Here is a 12,141-nt window from a genome sequence, read left to right as displayed (position 1 = left end):
TGATATTTGTCCACCTGTCTTCCCAAGAGATTTGCAGGATTTTTCAGAAGGCAATGGCCAATTAACCCAAATACATCTTGCCTAGAAAAGCCCATAATAGAGTTGTTGTAAGTTGTAGCTGGCTTGAAATCGTGTAGCAAAAAAACAAAAAACAAAAAACACTCCCCCAAACTCCCCAAAACCTGTTATTCATTACAAAGCAGAAGCAGTTCCATGCAGAAATCCATGTCTGTTGGGATGGACAGGAATCAATGGTTGCCAATTGGATATAAATCCACCACCCCTTTCCATTGAAAATAATAGGATTTGCTATTACAGTCTGAAGTATCACATATCTGTGCTGGACGGTGTTGCACTCCCCCTGAAGTCACAGGTTTGCAGTTTGGGTGTCCTCCTGGACTCATCATTTACGCTTGAAGCTCAGGCGTCGACGGTGGCCAGGAGGGCCTTCACACAATTAAGACTAGTGTGCCAGCTGCGACCGTACCTTGTGAAGCCAGATCTGGCCAGGGTGGTCCATGCCTTAATCACCTCCAGATTGGATTACTGTAATGCACTCTACGTGGGGCTGCCCTTGAAAACGGCCCAGAAATTTCAATTGGTACAACGTCCGGCAGCCAGGTTACTAACTGGTGCAACTTACAGGGAGTGGTCAACCCTCCTGTTTAAAGAGCTCCATTGGCTGCCATTCATTTTCTGGTCCCAATTCAAGATGCAGGTTCTTACCTACAAAGCCCTGAATGGTTTGGGATCCGCCTACCTGCGTGACCGCATTTCTGTCTACAAACCTGCACGATCTCTTCAATTATCTGGTGAGGCCCTGCTCATGCTCCCACCTCCTTTGCAGGCGCGATTGGTGGGGACGAGGGAGAGGGCCTTCTCGGTGGTGGCCCCCTGACTCTGGCACTCACTTCCCAAGGATATCAGACATGCTCCAACTCTGGCAGTCTTTGGGAGGAGCCTGAAAACGTGGTTGTTCCAGTGTGCCTTCCCAGAATAAGGAAAGCTCTCAGCAATATGCCCTCAAAAATGCACTTTACCACTGATTTAGGACTGACAGTGTTCCCTCATTTCTCTTTGAAAATCCTATCCCAGTTATATTCTACCTTGTTCATGTCCAGTATTATTTTTTAAATTTTAATCTATTACATTTGGCCCAGCCATTGGTTTTTTAAATGCTCGTGCGTCACTGTTGAATGCTTATTGTTTATTTTGTGTTTATGTGATTAATTGTATTGTATTGATTGTTTTTGTTATTGCCTTTGTTTATTGTTGTATTGTGGGCTTGGCCTCATGTAAGCCGCACCGAATCCCTTGGGGAGATGGTAGCGGGGTATAAATAAAATTATTATTATTATTATTATTATTATTATTATTATTATTATATCTACATGAAGTCTGGAAGTATATTTCCTTCAGATATTGGGATTGTACTGTATATATGTTTCACTGTGTCTAGATATTAATAAATGCCCACATATAGGAAATTATATACGAGGCACTGGGAACTGGTACCGTCATTTATATGAGGAGGATTGAACTTTTAATGTCTCAAAGTTCTTATGGTAGCAAAACTGCATTTTTTTCCATCTAACATTCTTTTTTTTATTTTTGCAGACTTTGAAAAGATCGATTACAATCATGATTTTTTCCATTATGGTAAGTCTCAAGATAAAGAAAGTGATGTTTCCTATTGAGTCCCCAAAGGTTTTTGAATAAGCGATGCCTATGCCTGGTACTTTTCATCCTTGCTGGCTTTGTTTTTGGGAAATAGATTTTGCAGGCTTTGGGATGTCTAAAAGGGCTGCACAATTTGTTTGATTAGAGACAATCAACTGTGCTCTCTGCTTCCTTGCTGTGATCTCTAGTGTTCCTGGAAACAGCTAAACGGTCTGCTTGTGGCTGAGAAGCCGGGCAGTGTGCCTGCACAGCAATTTGTCATGAGCAGGCTTGCACCTAACAAAGTGGTGATATTTGTGAAGATGAGCTGTCCTTAATGTCTCAAAGTTTTTAGACCTTCTAGAATCACTTCACCTGAACCCTGGGCATTTGGAATACATTGATCTCACAAGCCGAAGTGATACGCCTGACATTCAGTCCTATCTCTTGCGAGTTACAGACGCTAGAACAATACCTGGTATCTTTATTGGAGATACCTGTATTGATGGTTTTACAGACCTAGATGCTCTGAATAAATCTGGAGAACTTGAGTCCCTGTTAAAGAAAATTGGAGCCTTGTGAAGAGCAGAGATGCCTGTAGCCTGGGACTATCTCATGCCACAACACAAGACTTTGGAAACAGACCTGCAATTGCCTTCCTCCTGTTTTCCTCATTGACTGTGTTGTTTAATGCAAGTTTCAAAGCAGAACTAGTGGTGGTGGGTGCTAAAATAGGATTATAAAACTTTTATACATGTCAGTTAAACCACTGAGCTACTGAACTTGCTGATCGAAAGGTTGCAGGTTCAAATCCGGGGAGCAGAATGAGCTCCCGCTGTTAGCTTCAGCTCCTACCAACATAGCAGTTCGAAAACATGCAAATGTGAGTGGATCAATAGGTACCGCTCCAGCGGGAAGGTAATGGCACTTCATGAAGTCATGCCGGCAACATGACCTTGGAGGTGTCTATGGACAATGCTGGCTCTTCGGCTTAGAAATGGAGATGAGCAGCACGCCCCAGAGTCATACAGGACTGGACTTAATGTCAGGGCACAACCTTTACTTTTACCTATCATTTCTCCTCTCAGTCTTCTCTTCTGCAGACTAAACATGCCCAGCTCTTTATACCGCTCCTCATAGGGCTTGTTCTCCAGAGCCTTAATCATTTTAGTCGGCCTTCTCTGGACACATTCCAGCTTGTCTACATCTCCCTTCAATTCCGGTGCCCAGAAATGGAGATGAGCACCACCACCCAGGTTAAGACACAACTGGACTTAATGTCAGGGGAAAACCTTCACCTTTACTTATTCCTGCTAGTAAGCAGAATGATCAGACCTGACCTTAATAAAATCATAGTGCAAAAATACAGTTGAACTGTGAGAAAAACTGGCTGTCAGGATCATATGCTTATGCTGTAGTGTACTATGGTATCCATGTGCAGGTTATATTTGTTAGTATTTTGCATTCTATATTTCATTTGTTCACTTGTATGTAATGGGAATTAAGAGTACATGAGAAAAATGCTTCTTGGAAACTAATTTCCTAGCAGATGTTAGTAACATTTATTTATTTAGTTTCCCCTGGCACTACGTAGGAATCACTGCACTTAGCAATATGAGCCAAACCCAGCAATTTGTTGTACAGCCATGATATTGTTTTTAATTTTTTTCAATGTTTGTTTTTTGTTTTGATATTTGATAGTGACTGTTTTTCAGTGCTTGTTTTAACCTGTATTTGTTGGGCATAACCCTTTGTAAGCCACCCTGACTGCCTTCAGGGGAAGATGGAGGCAGGGTATAAAAATAAAGTTGTTGTTGTTGTTGTTGTTGTTAGTAGTAGTAGTAGTAGTAATATTAGTATTATTTGAAACACAACAAGATGAGTCTACAGCAGACAAGTTCACTCTGCTGGCTGTTGTATTGGATCACACGTCAGACACTTCCCAAGTGTCTAGGACTGTGTGATGTATCGGCGAATAATGCATGCAGATCCCAGTAAGGTGGCCATTTGCAGTGGGCAGATGGTAATTTTGTCAGTGCCGATTGTGTTTAAGTGCAGGCCAAGGTCTTTAGGCACTGCACCCAGTGTGCCAATCACCACTGGGACAACCTTGACTGACTTGTGCCAGAGTCTTTGCAGTTCTATCTTTAAATCCTCATATCGTGTCAGCTTTTCCAGTTGTTTCTCTTCAATCCTGCTGTCATCTGGGATTGCAACATCGAAAATCCATACTTTGTATTATTATTATTATTATTATTATTATTATTATTATTATTTTGTAGAGATGCAATATTTAGACTGACTGGTAGTTTTCTGGTGGTAAAAATGACCCAAGGTCTTTCTCTTATGAAAGATGGAGAACTGGGAATGAGATCATGTTTAAATTATTTGACCAGTGGACGAAAAGACAACAAACTGTATAACATATATAACACATGACAAGTGGGAAAATAGCATGCAAAGTATTTGAAATGTTTAGTTTTTCAAACTTTGACAGTTGCGACAACTGAGGTATAGTAGCTTTTTCCTACTTTTTAAAGTAAAGTAAAGCTTTTCTACCTCAAAGTGAGCTTATTGTGAGACAGATGGGACCTGCATCTGACACTGGGCATCTCCTCTTACAAACCAGCCCAAGCATTGCGGTCATTGAAGGAGGCTCTGCTCTCGATCCCACCCCCATCCCAAGCACGGCTGGTGGGAACGAGAGGGAGGGCCTTTTCTGTGGTCAGACCCCACCTCGGGAACTTCCTCCCTAAAGAAATAAAGCTGGTCCCCTCCCTCCTCTACTGTAAAAAACTACTGAAGACCTACTTTTGCACATTAACATATGGAGAGGAGGAGGATTAGATGGTTGAGAGATCATTGCCGGGCCTCTGGTTGAGAATTATTTTTATTTAGGTTTCCCTGGTCCAACATCAGCCCAATGACCACAAAACCAACCCGCACTGTAATTTGAACCCTTGCTGGCTGTTGTACACCAGTGTGGATGTTTTGTTTAGATTTATGTTATTATAGAATTTTGCTTGACTATGTGTAGTTTGGAGCCCCCGGTGGCGCAGTGGGTTAAAGCACTGAGCTGCTGAGCTTGTTGATTGAAAGGTCGCAGGTTCAATTCCGGGGAGTGGCGTGAGCTTCCGCTGTCAGCCCTAGCTTCTGCCAACCTAGCAGTTCGAAAACATGCAAATGTGAGTAGATCCGGCGGGAAGGTAACGGCGCTCCATGCAGTCATGCCAGCCACCTGACCTTGGAGGTGTCTACGGACAACGCTGGCTCTTCGGCTTAGAAATGGAGATGAGCACCACACCCCAGAGTCAGACATGACTGGACTTAATGTCAGGGGACTACCTTTACCTTTACCTTATGTGTAGTTTAATTTACTAGGCCAGAGCGAAGAGAGAGGAGCCAGAAAGGCCGTTCCACCTTGTCTCCTGTGCTATATTAATAATATAATATAATATAATATAATGTATATGCATATAATATTTATAATATTATAATGTAATACAATATAATACTACTAATAATAATACATTATTATAATTATATATTTTACATTACATGTAATATTACTAATAATATTGCAATATAATGGTATAGTACAATATAGTAATATACAGTATAATACTGATATTGTGCTATGCTAATAATGTAATATATTGTATGTATGTATATCTTGAAAGATCCACATAGTTAAAGCAATAGTATTCCCCATAGTCACCTACGGACGTGAGAGCTGGACCATAGGGAAGGCTGAGCGAAGGAGGATAGATGCTTTTGAACTGTGGTGTTGGAGGAAAGTTCCGAGAGTGCCTTGGACTGCGAGAAGATCCAACCAGTCCGTACTCCAGGAAATAAAGTCCAACTGCTCATTGGAGGGAAAGATATTAGAGGCAAAGTTGAAGCACTTTGGCCACATCATGAGAAGAAAGGAAAGCTTAGAGAAGACAATGATGCTGGGGAAAATGGAAGGAAAAAGGAAGAGGGGCCGACCAAGGGCAAGATGGATGGATGGCATCCTTGAAGTGACTGGATTGACTTTGAAGGAGCTGGGGGTGGTGACGGCTGACAGGGAGCTCTGGCATGGGCTGGTTAATGAGGTCATGAAGAGTCGGAAACAACAGAAGGAATGAACAACAATACAACAACAAGCCACTCTGAGTCCCCTTCGGGGTGAGAAGGGTGGCCTATAAATGTCCTAAATAATAAATAAATAAATAAATAAATAAATAAATAACTGATATCAGGTTTAATTTACTGATGCTAGGTTTTTAATTTGATGTTAGGTTTTAATATTATTTTTATATGTGGGGTTTTTCTGGGATATTATGTTAGTATCATGAATGTTTGTCATTGTTATGTTGAAATCTACCCTGAGGGAGATAGGGCGGAATACAAAAATTATTATTATTATTATTATTATTATTATTATTTTATTTCAAATGTCTTTAAGTAATATTAAGAATTGGTTCTTGCTCCAGATATTGTTTATCCACCAGCGTTAATGCATTTCAGCATGCTATTTGATGTTCATATTAAAGGCTCTGTTTTTGTTTTGTTTTTTTCTATTGCAGATTACCACTTCCTGCGCAAATGGGGTTTAGTAGCCGCTGCCATCTTGTTCATCCTTGGCATTCTCATTCTCACCTGTAAGAATGGATGACTGGCATGAATGCATCTGAAATCATCTAACATGAATGCATAAGAAATTTCAGTTTTGTTGTTATGAGGGTGGGAACAGTGTAACAAGCTTATTTTATTCATTCATTCATTCATTCAGTATTGCCACAGGACCAAGGGCAACTTACTTGGCTAAAACAAGGCTGAAAACCTGATGGAAAAAAAGGTTACAACACAATGAAAGAGGCCATGATTAGATTTAAAGTGATTAAGTTTGACATGATCTTACCAAAGTGTGAAATAATTTCAAACATGTCATTAAAGATAATATTAGAATACATTACACATGCACATCATTAAAAAAACCCTCCCTGCAACCACATAAGGATCAAGAACTTTTGGTTGCTGATAAAAGAATAGAAAGGAGGCTAACCTGTGTATTTCAGGATTTTGAAGCACATATGAACACAATTTGGTATGTTGGGATTGGATCCTTCATAAAGAGAGAAAGGTACTTCATGGAATGTACAAATATAGGCAATACATGATTATTTATTTGTTTATCATATCAGGAGCAAACCAAACAGTTGTATTGTATTTAAAAACAAAAAAAACCCCACAAAGTTTACAAACTTGGCATTCTATTAAATGTCCTTGAACCAGTAGCTGGCCACTTGGAGTGCCTCTGGTGTTGCTATAAGAAGGTCCTCTATTGTGCATATGGAAGGGCTCAGACTGCATTGTAGTAGGTGGTCTGTTGTTTGCTCTTCTCCGCATTTGCATGTCGTGGACTCCACTTTGTAGCCCCATTTCTTAAGGTTGGCTCTGCATCTCGTGGTGCCAGAGCGCAGTCTGTTCAGCGCCTTCCAAGTTGCCCAGTTTTCTGGGTGCCCAGGAGGGAGTCTCTCATTTGGTATCAGCTATTGATTGAGGTTCTGGATTTTAGCTTGCCACTTTTGGACTCTCGCTTGCTGAGGTGTTCCAGTAAGTGTCTCTGTTTCTTGATTTAAGTCGTTGGCATGTTGGCTGATATTTGAACAGGAGATGTCACTGCCTTGGTCCTTTCACTGTTGTTGTTGTTCATTCGTTCAGTCGTCTCCGACTCTTCGTGACCTCATAGACCAGCCCACGCCAGAGCTCCCTGTCGGCTGTCACCACCCCCAGCTCCTTCAAGGTCCTTTCACTACTGGTTGCTATTTCCTGGCAGATGTCAGGTGATGCAATACTGGCTAAACAGTGTAATTTCTCCAGTGGTATAGACACCCTGTGATAATGCGGCATGTCTCATTAAGAGCCACATCCACTGTTTTAGCATTGTGAGATGTGTTCCACACTGGGCACATGACTGTATTTGCTATTTAAGTAGAAAATAAATTAGTCAGTGGCTTATTCCTGATGGCATCATTTTCAACTGTCCCTAATTGATATTTTGAAAATCTGGCAGTATCACTTTCACAACATTATTTCCTATCTCTGAGACGTCAGGGTTGTGGTTGCTTAGACATCACTGGCTGTCCATTTCATTCCCTTCAGTTCTTGACATATGAATTATAACTCTTTGTTCTCTCTCCATTTCCAGGTGGTAAACACGGGAAATTCCCAAGATGCCGTGGAAAGAAACGGGCAAGGTAGGATGCCATCCACCCTGGCCCCCTTTCCCCTTTCCTAATCCATTATTATAAGGAGCTCTTGGTGGTGCAATGAGTTAAACCCTTGTGCCAGCAAGACAAATCCGGGGAGAGTAAGTTGAGCTCCCTCTGTCAGCTCCAGTTTCCCATGCAGGGGCATGAGAGAAGTCTCCCATTCGGGTGTCCCCTGGGCAACATCCTTGTAGATGACCAATTCTCTCACACTAGAAGCGACATGCAGTTTCACACACACAAACACACACAATCCATTATTTCTTGAATGAAGCTGAATGGCAACATATAAATAGAAGCTAAGGAACTCCTTTCACACAAATCCCATATTCAATTTCAGAAAGATTCCTGGAGGCTGCATTCCACTGATGGGCAGGGTAAATGAGCAGAACAAAAAATACCAGTATATATCTGCACAATTCTCTTTGTGCCACAACTACGCACTGGGCAAGAAATGTCAGCTTCTTCAAACCAGGATACTGCAAACCAAAAGCTGAGAAACCATCAACAATGAAGCCATGGGGAAATGTCCACGGCCATTCAGAAAAGCCCAAAGAAGTTGATTTGATCCCAGCATGTGAAGTTCAACACTCCCAAGATAAATGGACCACATCAATACTTCCAAGAAGCAGAATGTAACAGTTGCTTCACTTAGCAAAGTCCAAAGTGAAGCAGGAGCAGACCCCTGGTTTTTCCTCATGGACCCTCTGGCCATCCCCCTGCCTTCTCCATCTAAACTAGTTTGCTGCTGTCAGATGTATTGGAGGATGCAATTCTGTTGTCAATCGTCATACTCATGGGTGATCACTCATAATCAAGTACGATTGTCTTCTCGGGATGGTCATGGTGGTGGATCCATAAATGACTGTGAAGACCTATTCTGGATTTTATTTATTATTTATTTATTTAAAACATTTATATTCCACCCTTCTCACCCCGAAGGGGACTCAGAGTGGAATACAGCATATATACGGCAAACATTCAATGCCGGGACACAAATTCATATACACATACATAAACATTAAAAACATTTATCTCAATATTAAAATACACCATTTAAAACCATTGTAGACATCAGCATCAAATCTAATTGGCCTGTGTACAGTTATGAACACAACGATGGACAGGGTATAGGGATTTTATCTTTGAAGATCCCACCGCTGCTACCAATTGTACAGGTGTGGATGATTATGGAGGGAATTAATCTCAGGCCTCAATTGTGTATAAGAATATATTATAGAGGAGGCCAATTATTACTTGTAAATTAAGGTAACTGCCACCAACGTGAGGTATTTGAGGTACCACCGATGAGATCTGGCTTTACAGACGCAGATTAATTGAGATGAGACGGTCTTCAACAAAAGATAACAAGTTTATTGTGTACAAAGCGTATGGTTGCAGGCTGTTAAATAACTTATAGAACTTCGAATATCACTTGGTTTGTAATACAGTCCACCCTTCCAAATAACACAGCTCGTGGCTAACTTTTACTGAGGTGAAGCTCTTTAGTGAACAATGTTTCCTACTATGAATAGCCTTCCAATTTGATCTTTCCTTGATCAAATCTCTGATCTCTAGTCTTTCCTTGACTAGGGATCTTAACAAGCTTCCTTTAGTCTTCCTTGACTAAAGAAACTGACCAGGTTTTTGTCTTCAGCCCTTCTAAACTGAAAATCCTCCAGCTGCTCACACACACCTCTCTCCCAGGCTTTTCAAGCCTCCACACTCCTTCACACACTCACACACTCCCACTCTCTGCCCCTTTTCCAAAGACGCACATAACTTTTCCTGCTTGGCTCCGCCCACTTCTCACTCTCCTGAGCTAGCCTGCCTGGTCTCCTTGGCAACGCTCACTGTGGATTCGAACCAGATAACTCTAGTTTTAGCTACTGTTACAAACACAAATATATACTCTAACAGTTAAACACATACATAGTATCAATGACTTCTGCACAGCCTGGTAATTAGAACACAGAAATGCTGGACCACTCTCACAACCACCATGTCAGACTACACAGAGAAGCCATTGAAATCCACAAGCATGTGAACAATTTCAACAGAAAGGAAGAAACCATGAAAATGAACAAAATCTGGCTACCAGTATTAAAAAACTCTAAAATTGCAACAGCACAACAACAGAGAGGAAACAAACAAGGACATCTAATCACCTCTCAACAAAAGTTTGCTCCAGGCACTACCAGGCCATTATATGCTAATCAAGGTGGTCAGTTGAAACATTCACACCTAGCTCCCGCAGACAAGAGTCCTTTGTCATTCCATAGATATATAAACCCTTTCCCCTAGCTCCAACAGCCCTCACTACCTCTGAGGGTGCTTGCCATAGATGCAGGTGAAACGTCAGGAGAGAATGCCTCTAGACCATGGCCATATAGCCCGAAAAACCCTACAACAACCCAACCATCTGATACATTTCCTGTCTGAACTCTGTCCCCTTCCTTTTACAGGACCTATGATGTGGCCCAGGCCTGAAGCCACTTCATATCCTGAGGAGCATTTGCACTGACACAAGCGCACCAATCAGCGTCACCCTGGATGTATCATATGGAAGCCTTTCCTATTCTTCTCCATGGAAAAAAATAGCTGCTTAGCTTCTCTCAACGCAGTCCCCAACATCCTATCTATCTGACCTCCCAATATATATATTTCCCCGCTTTTCCTACAACACCAATTCTTTTTGGCTCTACACCTAAGATATATTTTCATTAAACTAATTTCCCTGTGGAACCAGAAAGATTGAAAGAATCGTGGACTGAACTTTCATTTCTTTGTGCGGCCTCAGGTTGAGAGAGACTTGAGTTGCCAAGAGAAACCTCATTGTGCCAATTCTGTTCCAAGAAGTCTCATGTTCTGTACTCACAATAATACTTTTGGGCGTGTTTTTTTTCCTCCTATGTTTTCTGGCTTCGTTTCTTTGTTCTTTTGTTACCCTTTGCATACGAGGCCATGATAATATGAAAGGCCTGAATTGTGACATAAATACACGCTACCAGATGAAGGTACGACTGCCTTCATTTGTACCTGAGGACTCCAATTCTTGATTTAATGAAGACAAATGTGGGATTAGTGCTGGTATTTAAACAACTTGAAATATGAGCTCTTTATACCGGGTATCTTATATTATTCTTTGGAATAACAAAGATTCAGTGCCATTACTTCACCATCACCTCTTTGGTGCAACATTTTCAACCCTAAGGACAGCAGATCTCATCTGATCTTGGAAACAAAGAAAGGGGCCCTCTAGTGGCGCAACGGGTTAAACTGCTGAGCTGCTGAACTTGCTGATCAAAAGCTTAGTGGTTTGAATCCGGGGAGCAGAGTGAGCTCCTGCTGTTAGCCCCAGCTTCTGCCAACCTAGCAGTTTAAAAACATGCAAATGTCAGTAAATTAATAGGCACCGCCTCTGCGGGAATGTAATGGTACTCCATGCCTCCATGCAGGCCACATGACCTTGGAGGGGTCTAGAAAAAACACCGGCTCTTCGGCTTAGAAATGGAGATGAACACCACACCCCAGAGTTGGACATGACTAGACTTAATGCCAGGGGAAACCTTTACTTTTAAATACCCCAAGGACAGAGATCTCATCTGATCTTGGAAACAAAGCAATATAAGCCATTATTAGTATTTGGATGGGAAACCACCAATGAAAACCAGATGTTATAGGCTATATGTCAGAGGAAGGAACTGCTCCAAGTATTCCTTGCTAAAGAAAACCCAATGAAATTTGTGAGATTGGAATAAGTCAAGAGGTGGAGTTCTGAATCCTCTTTGGTTGTAGGTGAACTATAAATCCCAGCAACTACAAATAACACCAGTGTTCACATTTGGGCTTATTGAGTATTTGTGCCAAGTTCGGTCCGGATCCATCATTGTTTGAGTCCACAGTTCTCTTTGGATGTAGGTGAACTACAACTTCCAAACTCAAGGCCGATGACCCCAAACCCTTCTAGTGTTTTCTGTTGGTCATTAGTTCTGTGTGTCAAGTTTGGTTCAATTCCATCGTTGGTGGAGTTCAGAAGGCTCTTTGATTGTAGGTGAACAATAAATCCAAGCAACTACAACTCCTAAATGTTAGGTCTATTTTCCCCAAACTTCACCAGTCTTCCCATTTGGGCATATTGAGTATCCGTGCCAAGTTTGGTCCAGATCCATCATTGTTTGAGTCCACAGTGCTCTCTGGATGTAGGTGAACTACAACTCCAAAA

General features: G+C 41.5%; 1 protein-coding gene across 3 annotated transcripts in view; it reads left to right on the top strand.

Annotated features, from left to right (window-relative positions):
• Window positions 1-10,932, top strand: part of LOC137094816 (FXYD domain-containing ion transport regulator 5-like) — a 29,199-nt gene extending 18,267 nt beyond the window's left edge. For all 3 annotated transcript variants that reach the window (XM_067460678.1, XM_067460676.1, XM_067460677.1), the window contains 4 exons: window positions 1,618-1,659; window positions 6,231-6,305; window positions 7,856-7,904; window positions 10,382-10,932. In XM_067460678.1, coding sequence (XP_067316779.1) covers window positions 1,618-1,659; window positions 6,231-6,305; window positions 7,856-7,904; window positions 10,382-10,406 — 191 coding nt within the window. In that variant the 3' untranslated portion in view covers window positions 10,407-10,932. The remainder of the gene's footprint in view (window positions 1-1,617; window positions 1,660-6,230; window positions 6,306-7,855; window positions 7,905-10,381) is intronic.
• Window positions 10,933-12,141: the final 1,209 nt, after the last annotated feature.

The sequence above is a fragment of the Anolis sagrei genome, chromosome X, assembly GCF_037176765.1.
Source record: "Anolis sagrei isolate rAnoSag1 chromosome X, rAnoSag1.mat, whole genome shotgun sequence".
Classification (NCBI taxonomy): Eukaryota; Metazoa; Chordata; class Lepidosauria; order Squamata; family Dactyloidae; genus Anolis; species Anolis sagrei.
This window is presented reverse-complemented; position numbering and strand designations above follow the sequence as displayed.